The sequence below is a fragment of the Panicum virgatum genome, chromosome 5K (assembly GCF_016808335.1).
Source record: "Panicum virgatum strain AP13 chromosome 5K, P.virgatum_v5, whole genome shotgun sequence".
Lineage (NCBI taxonomy): Eukaryota > Viridiplantae > Streptophyta > Magnoliopsida > Poales > Poaceae > Panicum > Panicum virgatum.
In genome coordinates, this window is record NC_053140.1 from 44241416 (window position 1) to 44259506 (window position 18091).

General features: G+C 53.9%; 1 protein-coding gene and 1 long non-coding RNA gene across 2 annotated transcripts; both read left to right on the top strand.

The window, feature by feature from the left end:
- Nucleotides 1–113: 113 nt before the first annotated feature.
- LOC120707638 (transcription factor MYB4-like) lies at nucleotides 114–1859 on the top strand. Its single transcript, XM_039992582.1, has 2 exons — nucleotides 114–539; nucleotides 665–1859. Exons 1-2 carry the CDS (start codon nucleotides 404–406, stop codon nucleotides 1495–1497), a joined length of 969 nt encoding a protein of 322 aa, XP_039848516.1. The 5' UTR covers nucleotides 114–403; the 3' UTR covers nucleotides 1498–1859.
- A 5836-nt stretch (nucleotides 1860–7695) lies between these two features.
- LOC120707641 lies at nucleotides 7696–9692 on the top strand. The gene is made up of 2 exons (XR_005689053.1): nucleotides 7696–8017; nucleotides 8161–9692. It is a non-coding gene; the product is annotated as an uncharacterized LOC120707641 (long non-coding RNA).
- Nucleotides 9693–18091: the final 8399 nt, after the last annotated feature.

Consider the following 18091-nt stretch of genomic DNA (forward strand, 5'->3'; position numbering starts at 1 on the left):
CTGGCAGGCTGGCCCACGCCCACCCGGCCCGGGCGAGCACCCACCAACCTGGTGCTGGTGGTGCTGCCGTGGTGGCTGGAACCGCCGCTATAAAACGCGCCTGCGCTCCCGCAAGCTGCAGCCTCCTCGCCTGATTGCCAGCCTTGTTGCGAGTGATCACCGCCTGCCTGCCGTCTCCTGCCAAAACCGCACGCCCACCCCGGCTGCCGCTGTGCGGCCGCATCCGCAGCCTGCCACGACACGACACGCCCCTTCGGCCTCCCCGTCTCCCCGCGCGGCCGTGTGCGACCGTGGGCGAGAGGTCAAGGGGCTCCCCGCCGCGGCTGCCGCCCGCCGTGCCAGTTCCCTAGCTAGCAGCTAGCTACGCGCCGCGCGCGTCCGGTCGACCGGGGTTGGAGCGGGCATGGGTCGCGCGCCGTGCTGCGACAAAACGAGCGTGAAACGGGGGCCGTGGTCGCCGGAGGAGGACGAGCTGCTGCGGAGCTACGTCCAGAACCACGGCACCGGCGGCAACTGGATCGCGCTCCCGCACAAAGCAGGTGCGTGCACCGACGCCATGGATGGATGGCGGATAGGCAGATAGATGCTTGCCCGGGCGAGCTGAGCCGATTTATTTCCTCGTATGATTGATTGTTCTGACGGGGTCGGTCGGGGTCTCGCGCAGGGCTGAACCGGTGCGGCAAGAGCTGCCGGCTGCGGTGGCTCAACTACCTGCGCCCGGACATCAAGCACGGCGGCTACACGGAGCAGGAGGACCGGATCATCTGCTCCCTCTACAACTCCATCGGCAGCAGGTGGTCCATCATCGCCTCCAAGCTGCCGGGCCGGACGGACAACGACGTCAAGAACTACTGGAACACCAAGCTCAAGAAGAAGGCCATCGCCATGCACAGCCAGCAGCAGCAGGAGTACTACATCCACCACCAGCAACAGCAGCACGGCTCGGGCGGCCGCGCCCGGCGCGGCGCCGGCACACCCCGGAGCCAATGCGCCTCCATGCAGCCGTCGCCTGCGTCTGCCTCGTCCGCGGCCACCGCCGCCAGCCCCGGCGACGCGGCCTGCAGCTTCGGACCCATGTACTCCTCCCCGTCGACGCTGCCGCAGGCGACCGCGGTGCTCGCGCGCTATGACGGCGCGGCAACGGCGCGACTTCCGCCGCCGCCGCCGCAGCAGCAGCAGCAAGCGTCTTCCCTCGCGGAGTTCTCCCACACCCCGCCGCAACAGGCCGCCGCCGCCGCCGCCGCCACCATCAACACCTGGGCCGGTGGCCTGGCTATCGACGACATGTTCCTGCCCGAGCTCCTCGGGGTCGGCGACTTCCCGCCCGGCGACATCTTCGGCGGCGGGCTCGCGCCGCTGCTCCAGGACAGGGGGGCGTCGTCCCTCCAGGAGCTCGCAGCGTGCTACTTCCCCAGCGCGCAGGCGGCGGAGATGTGGGCGGCCGCGGAGCACGTCAAGCCGCCGCCGCCGGCCGGCCTGTGCCACAGCTTGACCTGACCGAGAGAGGGTGCACTAACGCTCCGCCGTCCATCCGCGGAAGCTCCGGCAATGACTCACGCGGCTAGCTAGCTAGCTAGCTCCTGGCTGTCGTCCCCGTGTCCATGGATCTCTCCCATGAGGTCATTACACATGTACATTATCTTATGGTCTGTGGCTACTAGCACCGTACCATGCCATAGAGGAAATTATTAGTCGATGTGGATTGATGCCAAATCGCCATTGCTCTGTCGTCCCCGTGTCCATGGATCTCTCCCATGAGGTCATTACACATGTACATTATCTTATGGTCTGTGGCTACTAGCACCGTACCATGCCATAGAGGAAATTATTAGTGGATGTGGATTGATGCCAATTCGCCATTGCTCTAGCTTGGCTTCTGTTCACCCTCTACCAACCACCAGTCAGTCACTGTTCAAAACTATTCTTCTTCTCAGTGCCGTTGTTTCCGACTGTGACAATGACATGGCTCGCTATCGCCCTACAAGCTTAGAGATGAAGTAGTTTCCGATCAGCAACCAAGTCGCCTCGAGTCTAAGCACCCAATTACACGTAGAATTATACTACCGGCCGCAGTAGAGCCGCGATCGACCTGTCACTTCGGCGACTGTCAAATCGCCATCTGGATTTAACACCCCCGCGCCTTGCGTGGGCTCTACGTGCTCGCGACCTGAGTGGCTTGCTTGCTTGGTCAGGCTACGAGAACGAAGCGCTCGGTGCGCGCCGTGCATGCGTCGTTCGCGCCGATCCCTCCCCTCGTCATGATCGTGCGCGATGACGGCGGCGGCCGGCGAGGCGGCGACGCAGCCGGCGCGGGGGGGGGGGGGGGGGGGGGGGGGGGGGTTGGTGCGCGCGCCGCACCGGCAGGCATGGACCAGCGCATGAGGCTCGCGTGCATGGGGTACCAGCGGCGCGCGTGGACCGGGTCGTCCTCGCCCGACGAGCCGTTGGATTCGGTCGATCGGGCGGCGCCAATCACCGGCGCGGCGCGGGGAGAAAATTAACGTAACGAGGCGTGTGGACGGAAGCAAAGCTCTTTGGGGAGGGGATGGTTGGGTTGGATTCCCTGACCCTCCTCGCTCCCTGTTTAAATATTATTCCAAACCACGTTGCATTTGATTAATCAATAGTAGTACTTTTCCGTCTGGTTCCAGTACTTGATCTTTTGTCACGTCCCGATGATTGTTCCCCCTTGGAGCACATCCGCACACATGGGCGTTGGGATTGTTAGCGGGGGATAAAGTAAACTACTAGTTAGCCACATTTAGGCACGTCCTCCCCATTGTTTATGGCAGGGATGTTTTGACACTTGTGTGCCGCGAAGAGATTGAAAAAGTGACCGTCGTCTAGCTCCCGTCTTAGCCAGACGAAACTGTCAGCTTCAAAGAAGCTTCCTTGCCATGCACGCACGCGATTTAGCCCCACCCGTAACAAGCATCAATTATACCGACGCAGTTCTCACTCGATCGTCGTCGTCGTCAAAAAGACTCATCAGCACCGTACGGGAGTCCCGTTTTTTTTTTTTGTATCGACACCGAGTACGTTTCCTCATCTCTTTCCTTTTGTCATGCAGTGCATGGACCGCAAGGAACCGGACACACATTTCACGCGAACAGCGACGGCCGGCACGCGAATGATGCTAATCCTCTTTCCTTTATCATGTGTATACTATACATGTACATGACACACACACCCAACCAATCATCGTGACATTATTTTATACATACATACATATTATAATATACAGCGCTCGTGTGTGTGTGTATATATATATATATATATATATATATATATATATATATATATATATATATATCTTTTATTTGCATCGGGACTCGGAAGACCCAGACCGGACGTGATATGGCCTTGTTTAGTTGCCTTCAAAATTCCAAAATTTTATAAAATTTCTCATCACATCAAATGTTTCAACGCATGTATAAAGTATTAAATATAGCTAAATAAAATAACTAATTATATAGTTTGTCTATAATTTGCGAGACGAATTTTTTGAACCTAATTAACTCATGACGGGATAATAATTACTAAATACAAACAAAAATATTACAGTGCTTTACGCTCAAAAGTTTTCGCATCTAAACAGGGTCATGTATTGACGGATGGATAGGGGGCGTCCCAATATTTTTCTCCAGGATTCCATAATCGAGAGCCCTGCAGTGCGGTGCGGTGCGGTGCCCCCCTGAAAGGATCGAGGCCCAAGAAGGAGGGTTGAATTAGGACTTTTTCAAATTTCTATAGTCTTTAACCTAGACTAGTATTGCACAATCTACAAATTTGAAACCTAATGACTAGAGCACACTAGCAAAGGGTCCTTAGGTAAAAGAACATACTAACATGATCATCTTTCCTAGGAAGAACCACACTAGCAAGAACAAGTTCTAGTCAAGAGATCAAACTATCATGCCATTGTCCTAGTCAAACAAACAAAGAAAGAAGAGCAAGATCACAATAAAGTAAATTTAATGCTTGAATATAAATGCGAAGGACACGAGACAACCGGATTTTTTTTCTGTGGTATCGAGGAGTTGACGCTCCCCCTAATCCACGTTGGAGCACCCACATAAGGGTATCGCTCCCTTGCTTCACCAAGGAGCAAGTGATCACTAAAAATACTCCTTCTCCATCTCCAGAACGGCGAGCTTCACACCTTGTACAAGCTTCTTGTCTTGGGGCTCCCACAAACTCCGAGAACTCACCAAGAATTTTCCGATCACCGAGACCGGCTAGGTGCCGTCAAACACCAAGAGTAACAAGCTCCTAAGCCTTCACTTGACCTACACTCAGTTGGCTCTAGCTCAAGCACACTTGCTACACTTACAAAGGTTGGATTCTTCAAGGTTGGAGCACAATCAATGTACTAGATTTTCACTCTTTTGCTCAAATCACTCTCTCTTCATCTCAAGGGTGGCCTCAGGTATTCAATGCGTCAAAGGAAATTCAAATGAGCCAGGGGAGGCCCTTATATAGAGTGGAGAGGGTCACATAGCCATTGGAACTCCACTGCAGAAAAATCGTGACCATCGGAAAAACCGACATGTGAGAAATTGAAGGCGTCGGTTCAACCGGTCTCTCTGTGTCCAAATAGTAGCCGTTGGGGGTTCTGACATAATATCCAGACTTGCGTCATAGCACCGGTGCATGCTCCGAAGAGGCATCGGTTCAACCGGTGCTGAAGAAGTTCTCACGTCCACTCAAACAAGCTCTCTGGAACATAGTACATCCAATGCACCGATGGTAGTTTCTGAAGCGTCGGTTCAATCGGTGCTGAAGACGAATTGAGGTCCACCAAACATGCTTTCTGGAACAAGTACATCTAATGCACCGGTGCTTTGCTTGGAACCATCGGTTCAACCGGTGCTATAGAAATTGTTGACTTGATTTCTGCTTGCATCCAGAGAAGATAGACCGACAGGGGCGACGGAACTTCCGCCAAGCGTCGGATGCACCGAAGCTAAGGCATCGGTTAAACCGGTGCTGCAGTTTTTCTTAATTTTCAGCTGAATTGACTTGGAGTTGAGTGTTACTTTGATTGTTTCTTTTTCTAAGTGTTTTGTTGACTTCTTTTGACTATCTTAAGCTGTTTTTGAGCGAGTGTGTAAGATTTCTAATGTCAACTCAATTTTGGTCAAGCTACTAAATTAAGAACCCCTCTTAATAGTACGATTAAGAACTAAAAACTATAAACCCTAACTAAATCAAGTGTCCTTCATCTCCTTGTGACACTTGAGACTATAAAGGTCCTTAATCTTTGAAATTGAGTCATTGGCACGCATGATTGTTTCGAATTGAGGGGTCTCATTTCACATTTCATATGAGACTAATTTAATTATTGATTTTTTCTTCAAAACACACGTTAATCACATACGGTTGTCATTAATCACCGAAACTTACTATTAGCATCTATCAGTGTATATGGGCTTCACCCCGTCACTAGCCGGCCCGGCCGTCCGGTCAGCGCCGCGCGGCGTCAGTACGTGCCTGCCCGAGTGGCTTCCGCTGTTGAAGGGAAGGCTCGAACTGGCCTGGGCGCTCGGCGGCCGTGGCGTGCCCGGTCTCCGCCTGGCCGGTGGTGACGCACGCACCAGTGGCCCAGCCATGCATGGCCTTGCAACCATCTCATCAAGTCACACCACGCACGCACGCTCGCACGGCCAGGCCAGGCGGCAGGCGCCTCCTGGGTGTGGGACTGTGGGATGCATTTGGCCACTCGCAGCGTCACGTCGCGCGTCACGGGCAACGGACATGGGCGGAAAGGGCGCGTCGCCCTGACTGTACTGCTCGAGAGTGTAAATAAATATATAAATATCGGTCGGCTGTGCCTACTAGCTCTATATCCTGTGGGTCGATGTGTATGCAAGGCGAGACGAGAGCTAGACCGATCATGATCCTTATCTGGATCAGAGAGGATTGTGTAATTAAAGAAAAGTGCAAAGCGTTCGCTCGCTCTGATTGGCATGGTCGCTGGTCAGAGATGGCGTGGCTGTACGGTGTGTAAGCCTTTTCGCCGTGGTTGTAGAAACCGTGCTTGTAAAATAGTGGTGCTACAAGCTATCTTAGCTATGCACGGTGTTGAGGCATGCATGGATCGGAGGCTTTTGGTAACTCTGCATCAGCATCAGTTGCCTAACTTCTGTGGGAAACTTGTGCCATTTGGATTCTTGTATGCGCATGCCATCCATAAAACAGTGTGCCCTGACTGAAAGATCGAACAGGTGAAAACCTAGCTAGCTTCTTCCCTTGCATCAGTGTTCTCTACACCCTCAAATTAAATAGAGTGCTATAACTCCCTGCCTTTTTATTTTTTGCCAACCGGCCTGCTAGCTACTAGCTATACCTAGGCACGGTCAAATGAACAGGTGGAGAATTATGTGGTAGGATGGAGATAGATGCATCTGACGTAAAACCGAAACCGGCAAAAGCACAAAACTTTACGCAAAACCGTAAATCCAGACAAATGCATCGGACACTACTCTAGAAGAAACGCTGACAAGAACAAGTTGCCGGGCTCCAACCGCCACCTAGCTAGACAGATACGTAACCGTCCCTTTTCCCAGCGTTAAAAAAGCTGCACGCCAGGCTCGGACCAACGCTGTAACGGTACGGTGCGCCGTAGCTTTCGTTCAGAGGCTCTGCCTTTGCCTCCTGATCACCAGCTGATCGATCTATCCTAAAACTTTCACAAGGGAGCAGATGCAAAGATGCAAGAGGCAGGCAAGGGAATGAACGAACTGGCTACTACGTGTGTCCCCGCTGCTTGGTTCACTCGCGAGCCAGCCACACGTACGCATGCCGGCGGCTCCAAGTAAAGCGCATGGGATTGGTAGGGGAGCACACCGTGGTGGCTGCTGCTGCTCGTCGATCTGAGAGTGCGAAACCATATGCTGATATGCGTGCAGTGCTCCCTCCTTACATGTCGCCGTCCCTACCAACCTAAAAAGGGATAAAAGGGAACAAAGGGCGGGCGAACACATCGTAGCTGCATCCGCATCCTCTATCCCCCCACGAGTGTGACGAAGCTGTCAGAAAAGGACGTGCACTTTCGCAAACCGCATGGGGGCCGGGCAGCAACCACCTGCGGACTGCAGATCACAGGCCCTCAGGTGTGGCTAGCAAAGACATTTAGGCCACTTTTTATTTGCTCTTTTCTCGCTCCAGTAGAGTATTTCCCTGCAAAATCTGACGTGCACGCTGCACGCATTTCCCAGGCACTGGCACTAGTAGTACTTGTTCGTAGCGAAAATCAACTCTGCAGATGAGTTTTTTCTTTCCTTCTATCATTCGTCGAAAACGCTGGAAAAGGTTCCTTGAGAAAGAAAGGAAGCGAAAGCACTCGAACGAAACGAGCCACTAGTCCGTCTCCGTCTCCGTCTCCGTCTCCTGATCCTCGAGGCTGCGGCAGGACGACAGCGCTCTGACTTGGGGCTGAAACTAGCCAAATTTGTTCGCGATCGCACCGTCCGGGAAGAAGTCTGAACGGAGGCGACGGGAAAGCCAAGTGGTGGTGGTGGCCTCGCCGGTGATCATCCTGTCCGCTGCGCCGTCGCTCTCGGGGCGTCAGGCGTCAACCCCTCCTCTCCTCCGGTCCTCCCCCGGCCCGGGCGATCGATCTCCCGAGCACCGAGATATAATAATCGCTGCCCCCCTCCTCGCGCGACGCTTGCGCTTGTCGCCTAGCCGGCCGTGAATATTCCAGCGCCGCTTTGGAGCATCTGACGGGGAGGAAAGAAAGAGATGAACCGGAGGCCCGGCCAGGGGCGGCTGCTGCCTAGCTAAGCTAGCTCCTCTTATCCTCATCAAGGGAAACTACCGGCCAGGCGCAGGCGGTCAGGCACGGCTCGACAACGTCGGCGTCATCAGCTTACCTCTGATCACTGGGATGGAACTGGTCTGTTGCAGTGCAGTACTAGGTATGATCCGCCTGCGTTTTCGAGCTGCTAGCAGCCTGGCTCTGCTTGGGCGCGGACTGCCCTAGCTAGTACCCTATGAGCTCATCAGGGACAAGGTAAAGCTCTGTATCTTCCTGATCGGCTCTATCTTTCTCTGCGGCCGCGCTTGTCAGTTTCTCTGCGGCCGCCATGCCGTGCGTGCATATTCCCTGGAGGGGTGGTGTTTGATGTGCTAACCATCGGCCTTCACCTAACGTAGGGATGGCTTAAGCCTAGCTGCGAGGGCAAGGTCAACGCTTCTGCTCGCACGCATCAATCGGCCGAGCGGTATTCAGCGGCATGCCGGCATGGCCCCACTGCCCTGCCCCTGACCTGAGGCCCTCCTGATCCAGCGATTCTTCCAGTCTTCCTCCTTTTCCTTTCCTTTCGACCCCTCTCTTGTAAAATCACACACGTACTTGCCATTCACGCGTGCGCGCGTCTGATCTCGAATCTCATCTGCTCCAGTCTCCGGAGCATATATTCCAAATCAAAAATCGACCTGCAGCTGCAGTGCAAGGACAGTTATTACAAGACGGCTCACGGACGCAATGGCCGGCCGGACCAGATCTTTCCCCGGCAGGCAAGTGCGTCCCCCGGCCAGACCCAGCGGGTAAAAAGCGTTGGAGGAAAAGATCGATCGATCGTGCGCCTGAAGCAACCCGTCGCCGATCTCGCCAATGTACGGATTTTAAAGTACAGTCAAAGTTTGGTTTCGCCCAGGACGGAGTTTCCAATGGTTTGCCTGCATGATGCCTAGGGCTAATAGGCTATGGCGGCCTGTGCACGTCCAGTACCTTGTGCTCCCCCTCACACATTCCCCTCCGTACTCCCTACCCGTGCGTGGGACACCGACGTATCTGTCCGCGGCCGTGCGCCGTCGTCGACGCCGCACGCCGTATCTTTCCCACGACCTCGCCGTGTCGGCCTCGCGCAGGTGGTGCAGCATGCAGGGCACGGATGGAACGGGATGGACAGGACGGAGACCACTCATCATTCGTCACTCGCTCGCCCGGGAAAAGAAAGAAAGCAAGCGAGAAAGGTGGCAGCGGCGAAAGCTGCGGCCCTGCTTTCTTCGCAATAGAAGACGCGGCGCGGGGAAAGGCAGCTCCATGATTGCCGTCAGCTGCCAGGGACGATAGGAGACGGGACGAGATGGATGGAGGGGGAGAAGAAAAGGGGCCGGGTCCCGGCCGGCGGGCGGGGCGGCGGGCCGGGGCGGCAGCCAGCGGCGGCGACAGCTGCTAGTGCCTGCGGGCTGCTGAGAGAGACCCGGCCTCCGGCGCCCAGCGGCCAGTCCGGCCGACCTGGGGCTGTCAGCTTTGCCCTTTATCCACAGGCTCATGAGGGAAAGCGGGTTGACGATTCCCCGGCTGCGATCATGCCGCCGCCTGACTATGGCTGGCCGACGCCGCCCTGCTGGAAGAAAGAGGGAGAGCCGGAGAGGCGTTTCAAGGAAGACCATCGAGGGCGGATGACCTGCCCGTCACGTCAACTTTTTTTTTTCTCCTCTCCAAGCGATAGGAGGTGATGGCCAGCAGATCAGATCAGATCAGCGGCGAAACGATGGGTTTATTACTGCCCAGTTGGACTCTCTGTAGGTAGCAATAGCATCCCAAGATGGTAGCTAGAGTGTGAGATGGTCCTAAAGCTTGTGCACGAAAAGAAGATGGCCAAGGGGGCTAGTGGCCTTGTACCTAGTCGTAGCTCTTAGTAGCTAGGAACTCTTGTGTATGTACCGTGTCCCATTGTGGCATCATTCGCTCGTCAGCAGCTGGTTTTCTTGAAAAGAGCATGGCCGACTTGTCAACCCTGAACGTACGCCTAGCGCTGAGTCAATGGTACTTTTTGTCATAACATATTATATTTTTTTGTAAAATTTTGTCATGACATTTTTTTTAAACAAACAAGACAGAAGAGCTGCTGATTATATTAAAAAGAAAGAACAACGCCCAGACTGGGCACCACAATAAACAACAACGACACCATCACCGGCCAACACGACCACACGACTCCTCTCAAACTCGACTCAAACAACAACCGGTTAGACTGGGATATCAACACGGTTGCGCAACTGAAACTCGACTCCATACAAAAACAAGAAGAAGCCACGCCGCACCAACACTACCTAAGAAGAAGCCGACAAGTAGCCCACCTCGCAAGCGCCATCGTCCCCGACGATGTCCCACACCGACCAGCCGCTGCCGTGCAGAACACCTCGCAAGCGCCATCGTCCCCGACGATGTCCCACACCGACCAGCCGCTGCCGTGCAGAACTGGCCGCCACAGTCCGCTGCAAGCCAAGTGATCACCACGACTCCTCCACCATGCCGCCGCCGTCTTCATCTCACGGAAGCACGATCGCCGATCTCCCAACTCCGACCGTACGTTAGCAGAAGTCAGTAGAGGAGCCCACGGCACCACATCGAAAGAGCCACCGCCATGCAGGACCCCTCGCCGAAGTACCGCTGCGGCACCAAGCCCACCAAACATCGAACAAAGCGCCGGATCCTGGAACTCCGAGACAACACCTCACCCAGGTCGGATTGGGACATCGACCTAGGCCTCAACTCAACGCGTGGGGGCCTCGCCACATCCACCGCCGCACACCACTCCTCGGACACTACCTTAAAGCACACGGGTCTCGTCGCCACCACCGTTGGACTCTCCAAGGATCCGAATTTGCTTCGCCGTCGAGGGTGACATCGCACCACCAAGACACTCCAAAACCTCTACCTTCGTCGTGCCGCCGCTGGAATCTCCGCTGCCCAGGTCGGATTGGGACATCGACCCAGGCCTCGACGCGCTATGTCCGGTCGGATTGGGCTGTCGACCAGAGCCTCTGCACACCTTGCCCGGTCGGGTTGGGTCCTCGACGCGAGCCACACCAACACAAGCAACAAATTTACCTAGGGGAGGAAGAAAGGAAGAGAAGAGGTAGCACACTCTGTCGATGGCCGTCGCCGCCAACCGGATTAGCCTAGCGTCGCCTTCAAGAAGGTCGCCGCCGACGCCAGCCCAAGACAGGTTGGGTTTTCACCCACAACAACCGGCACGGGGAGGCCGAGAGGTGCAAAAGGATGCCTCCAAGGAGGAAGCGGCGTCCGCAGATGTCGCCGTCCGAGCTTTCGCCTGCACCCCGGCCAAACCCCAGAGGAACGGCAGTAGAGCAGAACGCGGCCAGGCAAGAGAGGGGCAGTGCCCCCATCGCCACCTGGCACCACAAGCGGCGAGAGCCGATGTAGTCGGGCCGTGAGTGCCACCCCAAGCACCAACACTGCAGCCGCCGTCGCGACACGCCGCGCATGCCGCACGGCAGCCATGAACACCGCCAAGCCGAGCCCCGCCGCGCCAGTGTGGGCGATGCAGGGCCAAGCCCCGTCGCGCCCCGGCCGCGGGAGCCGTCGCCGCCGTGCCGCGTGCGAGCTGGCCGTGGAAGCCGCCGCCACAGCCAGGTCCATCGCCGCAGCGCCCCGATGCGCGGAGGCCCGAGCAGTGCCGAGCCTCGCCGCGCCGGCCGCAGGCATGCCATGACGCCGAGCCATGCCGCCGCAGCCGAGCCCCACCGCGTGGAGACCCTAGGAGAGCAGATCAGGCGGCCGCGGAGGCGGATCCGGGCCCACACAGGGTGGATCCGGCCGCGAACCACCGCCGGTCCGCGCTGCCGCGCACAGGTGCCGCCGCTCGCCATTGACATAACCACCATAAAGGAGTGCGCGAGGGAGGGGGAAGGATGAGAAGAGAGGCGGGCGGAGCCCCGCCGCCGCCTTCCTTGCGGCCGCGCGGACTTCCGGCGGTCGCTCAGGCCACGGCAGCGGGCGTTGGGGGTCCGCCCGAGCCGCCCCGAGGAGGAGCGACGCGGACTGAGGGAAAAAAATAGGCAAGCTGGCCCTTTGTCATGACATATTGACACATCACATGGTATAACAAGTCATGTAGTAGTCTAAAGACCTGCAAAGGACAGGGTATACATAGATGTATATTAAAAAAAGAGCTGGTGAACGTCTGAGAAGCTCGTGCTTTCACACTTTAGTTCTGTGGCATTTGATTATGTTAGACTGGAGTGCAAACGCGTCAAGGTATTGTAACACCCTGCCTCGCGGACAGTCCACTTGGGGCGGCGGACGGTCCACGACGGCTCTGTTTCAATCACTCCGAGACCGAGGTTCGTCGGTTGCCGCCACGTGCCGACCGTCGAGCTCATCCCCGGCCACCCCAGTACACCACATTGAAGGCGTACTACTCCCCTCCACCCAACCGCGCCCACTCTTCCTCTCTCTCTCAGTTCACACTCCCTCTCCCTCCCGACGCCATGGACGGAGCTTGAGCTCCTCCCGTTCGCCGGCCGATTTCGCAAGCTCCCCTCCATGGATTTCAAATCCACCGCACCCAAAGCTCAACCACCTCCCTAGCTCCCTCCTCAACCCCTCCAACCACAGCCACAACCTCCACCTCGCCGGGAATCCCGGATTCCCCGGCCGCCAGTTCAAGTTTCGCCCAAACTCGACCTCGCCGTGGAACTCCATCGCCCGGCCACCATTTCTTTCGTCCAAGGGCTCAAATCGACTGTAAGTGACCCACTCATGCTCGTCCTCCCCTCATTCCTCCACGTTCACATCGTTTCCATGCACGTTCTCGACAAACTCGTTTTGACCGCCACGGGCCGCACGTCGCCGACTAGGTTAGGTTTGATTTCTTCGCGTGCATCACTCATGCCAGTGTGCGTATCATCCAGTAGATGGTGTAGTGCTGGCCTCGCCGTCTGTCGGGCCACCGTCGGCGGGAACGGCGCGCCGCGCTGCCGCACCGGCATCACTGGTGGCGGCGCGCGGTGTCAAAAGATATGAACTGCTGACGGTCCGCCTAGGAGGGCCGGATAGTCCGCAGGTCAGGTTAGAAGTTGTCCAGAGACGTTGTTGTCTCTGATGGTTTTGTAGAATTGAACTGCGGACGGTCGGCTATTGGAGAGCGGACAGTCCGCCGTAGAGTTCGAGATTTGTCCAGAGACGATGTTGTCTCTGGTGGGTTTCGCAGGGTTGAACTGCGGATGGTCCGCTATTGGAGGGCGGATAGTCCGCCGTAGAGTCTAGAATTTTGTCCAGAGATGTTGTCGTCTCTGGTGGATTGACAGAGTTAAACTGCGGACGGTCCGCCAAGGAGGGCCGGACGGTCCGCAATAGAGTTTAAAATTTGTCCAGAGGCGTCGATGCCTCTGGTGGTTTTGCGGAGTTAAATTGTGGATGGTCCGTTGTTTGAGAGCGGACAGTCCGCCGTATAGATTTGAAATTTGTCCAGAGAGGTAGTCGGTTCTGGTGGGTCTGCAGAGTTGTACTGCGAACGGTCCGCCACTTGGGCGCGGACAGTCCGCAGGGCATTCCAGTTGAAGTATAGTAGTTGCATCATTGAGTTGCACTCAATTATTTCATATGCATTCGTGTAGCATCCGCCGTTGAGGACGTCGTGTATTAGGTGATAGCGGCACCGCAGGAGCAGCCGGATCAAGCCCAGGAGGAGAGGCGTGAGAACCCGGCCCAAGGCCCATCTGACTCTAGCTTTGAGCAGCAGCCCGAAGGCAAGCCCCGGTGCATGCCCTATTATTTCAAATTTATGACACCTATATATATTTCTAATACTTGTGCATTAGGTTTAGGAATTGATTGGAACTCTAGTTGCATGATCCCTAGGTTTCCTTGAGTATACTAGTATGAATAGGACGATAGACACACTATGCTTACTAGATCTTGGTAGAAGTCGAGTGATTTCTGGTCACTCGCGAGATATAGGATATCTCATTATTGTGAATATATGGAATATTGGCATATGTAGGAAAGGAAAAGAATTGGGAGACCGGGCGGGGAGAGGTTAGCCCCATCTGTGTCGGTTAAGGACCGTTCGTTGTCTGGCCCTGTGATCATGTTTGAATTGTACTAGCCGCATACCGGGAGTAGGAGGTAGTTGAAACCGGTAAGCCGAGTACTGCCTTGCTTCGAAAGTACAGAACTTCTACCCACCCCTTAGGGCGAGTCGAGTGGCCGCGGAGAATTGTGATTGCATGAGTTTACTTTTGGTGGTCTCTCATAGGGCTCGGCTGACTATATGCAGGTGGGGCGGTTCTGTAGTTCGAGGCGGGGAGGGGAAAGGTTGGTGCGTGGGGTCCGACGGGGCTTTTGCGTGCCGTGTTGGTTAGGTCCACCTTGCAAGGTTATAACGGATCGATTCGCCATCAGTCGCTCTCGGATGTGAGCACCTTGATCGCAGCACCGCATCGTAGTAATGCTTTATGGAATATAAGTGATGTTTGAAAATTGTTATCCTGGATTAATATTCTGTGTTTGTTATGGTTGCTTAGAAGATGCAAATACTAGTCGATGATTTAAACATATAGAATATGGTGCTAAAAGTTGAAATTAAGGATTCACTTTAGAGGCTTTTTCTACAAAATAACCACCAGCCAAATGTCTTGCATGTCTAGGTATGTGGGTTAAGTTATACCACTTGTCGGGTAAGTCTTGCTGAGTATTAGTTGCTCAGGGCTTTTGTTGAAACATTGTTTCAGGACACACTGATGTAGACTTCTGTCCCTGCTACGTTAAGTTCATTCGTCGTGACGCAGAGGGATGGGAGGTTGTGGAGCTAGACACTTAGTTAGGGAACTCCTCGGTGTCCACTTGTGGTAGTTGTAGGTCCTCTATGCGAACCTTAGTTTCGGCAATGTAAAGTTGTAAATTATGTTTGTATTCAAATTTGGTTTGTAAAATTTATGGCGGAGTCTTGTGTATATTACTGTATTTTCGAATTTGTGTCGTGCTTGTATCATCTGCGCTCACCTTCGCGTGGGACTATCGGTGTTGTTTCGACCGGGACGTGGGCTGAGAAAGGACTGTCAAATTAAACCATTAAGCTAATACGCCCGATGTGTTCAAATGACGACCATTAGGCTTAATTTAGAGTTTTAATTTGACGGTTCCGTCACAGCTGGTATCAGAGCCAAAACACACCGAGAGTGGTACAGACATGACTAATTTCAAGTTTTTCCAAAAATATAAAAATGTTTTTTTTTGCGTAGGGCAAGCATGCATCATATTTTTGTAGTGTTTTTGGGATTTTTTTCCTAGGAGTTGATAGAGGTGTGAGTTTAAGGCCTTAAGGATCTTTGTAGAGGGAGTTCGGGTCGTAAGATTTTATAGGCGTGGCACGAAGTGTTGTGAAAACGTTGTCGGTCGGACCGGAGACACTGTCTGGTAGATCAAACGTGTTGCGCGGACAGTCTGGTCAAGACACGCGGACGGCCCGCCGGCCGTTGAGAAAAAATACACAGAACCATCTGAAACCGAGTTGGGTTGGCTTTTTGTAAAGCGGACGGTCCGCAGAAGCTCAGCGGACGGTCCAGTTAGCTGGATTCTTGTAAAGCGGACGGTCCGCCCTAGTACCCCGGATGGTCCGCCATACATTTTTCGGCCGGACCAGGGCAGCCCGGTCAGACCAATTGAACTGAGCCGGTCAGACCAATTGAACTGAGCCGGTCGGACCGCCTGGCCCCGCCTGCAAGCATCATCCAGAATTGTTTTGAAGCTCTACATTCTGCAATGTGCCATGAATAGAAAGATTAGTTACTATTGGGATTGTTTTAATTAATCTGAATGATGGAACTAATCTTGTCATGGTTAAATGCAGAATGGCAGCACCCTCGAACCCTCCTGATTTGCCCTAGGCCATTGCGGCCATGCTCACCGGACGCGATGAGCAGACGACACTTCTCCGGGAGATTGTGGAGCAGGGCAGAGCGCAGCGGCACGAGCATCATCACCAGCCAGCTGTCCCTGGATATGAGTAGTTCCTAAGCACCCAGCCGCCGCTGTTCCACAAAGCCGATGAGCCACTGGAAGCAGATAGCTGGCTCCGGACCATAGAGTACAAGTTCACACTGCACCCGTACAATGATGGGGACAAGGCAGGATTTGCAGCCAAGCAGCTCAGGGGTCTCGTACGCACTTGGTGGGACAATCACGTGGCCATGTTCCCCGAGGGCACTCGGTTCACCTGGGCCCAGTTTAAAGAAGCATTCAAGGCGCATCACATCCCTGCAGGGGTGATCAGAAGGAAACTCACGGAGTTCTTAGCCCTAAAGTAGGATAATAATAGTATGATGCAGTATGTCCAGGCCTTCAACACACTATCTCAGTACGCCGGTTATCACGTGGATACTGATGAAAAGAAACAGGCATGTTTCCGGCAGGGGCTTAGTAGCAAGCTCCAAGATCGCATGGCCATGATCAAGTTTGACACTTTCAGTGAGCTAGTCAATGGGGCTATTATTCAGGAGGATGCCCATCTAGCTCACAAAGTGGAGAAGAAGAGAAAGTCACCGGCCGTGGGGTCTTCTAGCAGTGCTCCTCAGAGGTTCTGCCTGGTGCAGTCGGGCCCACAGCGAGCCCCCTTTCAGCCCCAGCCACAACAGCAGTGGAGCTATCAGCCACCTCAGTACACACAGCCACAGGGGACCGTCAGGCCTCCTGCTCTGCAGCAGAATGAGCAGAAGTTCTGGCTGCAGCAGCCGGGGGTGCGCCGTACTTTGTTTCCTTGTTACAACTGTGGGCAGCCGGGACACTTTGCACGTAACTGCCCAATGCCACCCAAGCAGGGCCAGCAATCAAGTTCGCAGGGCCAGAAGCAGAAAGTGGCTCACTTCAAGACAGGACAGGTGCACTATACCACCTTCGAGGCCATCCCTGAGGGAGCACCAGTGATGTCGGGTACGTTCTCTATTAACGGACACCCCGTTACTGTACTATTTGATTCTGGGGCATCTCACACATTTATTAGCAAAAAATTTGTAAGCAGACTGGGATTAGAAGTGGAGAGCATATCCAGGCCATATAATATTCACTCACCCGGGGGGCACTTGATTACTAATCAACTTGTTAGACAAGTATCCTTGCAGTTACAGGGGAGGATTTTTGCCACCCAGTTTATAGTGTGTCCATCCCAGAAGATGGATATTATTCTCAGCATGAATTGTCTGGGAGTTCACAGAGTCGTTCTTGACACTGTTTCTCAATCTGTGCACATCAATTCTCCTATTCATGGTTTGATGACCTTGAGTCTTATGAGCTCCACCCTGTTGGTCCATACGGTGAACCACGCCGAGGGCAATAAGCTAGCAGATATACCAGTGATATGCGAATATCCGGACGTCTTTCCGGATAATTTGCTTGGAATGCCACCTGATCGTGATGTGGAGTTTGCCATTGAGTTGCAACCGGGAACAGCACCAATTTCCCGAAGACCTTATCGGATGCCACCCAATGAGCTGGCGGAGTTAAAAAAAACAATTACAAGAACTGCTTGATAAAGGCTATATCCATCCTAGCACGTCACCTTGGGGCTGTCCAGCACTCTTTGTTAAAAAGAAAGATCAAAGCATCAGGTTGTGTGTGGACTACAGACTTTTGAATGCCGTCACAATCAAGAATAAATACCCACTTTCCCGAATTGACATCCTGTTTGATCAGCTATTTGGGGCTCGGGTATTTTAAAAAATTGATCTCTGCTCTGGTTATCATCAGATAAAAATTAGAGCTGAGGATATTCCCAAGACGACCTTCTCCACCAGATACAGGCTTTATGAGTACCTGGTCATGTCTTTTGGGCTAACAAATGCCCCTGCTCATTTCATGTATCTCATGAACTCGGTATTCATGCCTGAACTAGATAAGTTTGTCGTGGTTTTCATTGATGACATTCTTATATATTCCAAGAATGAAGATGAGCATGCAGAGCATCTTCGCATTGTGCTTCAGCACCTGCGGGACCACAAGCTGTATGCCAAATTCAGTAAATGTGATTTCTGGCTCACGGAGGTTCAATTCTTGGGCCATATCATTTCAAAGGATGGAATTTCTGTTGATCCTAGCAAGATTCAGGATGTCCTGAAATGGAAGGCTCCAGCCTCCATTCCTGAGATCCGGAGTTTTCTTGGGCTAGCAGGTTATTATCGCCGGTTTGTACCGGACTTCTCCAAAATTGCTAGGCCCATGACGGAATTGCTTAAGAAAGGGGTAAAGTTTGTTTGGGACGACAAATGTGAACAGGATTTCCAGACTTTGAGAAGGTTATTGACGTCGGCCCCTGTCTTGGCTCAGCCGGACATT

Excerpts from the sequence above, each read along its gene's own strand:
- LOC120707638 (XM_039992582.1), top strand. The coding sequence starts at position 404 with ATGGGTCGCGCGCCGTGCTGCGACAAAACGAGCGTGAAACGGGGGCCG. Across the intron at positions 540-664 it reads CGCGCTCCCGCACAAAGCAG|GGCTGAACCGGTGCGGCAAG; the intron begins GTGCGTGCACCG and ends GGTCTCGCGCAG.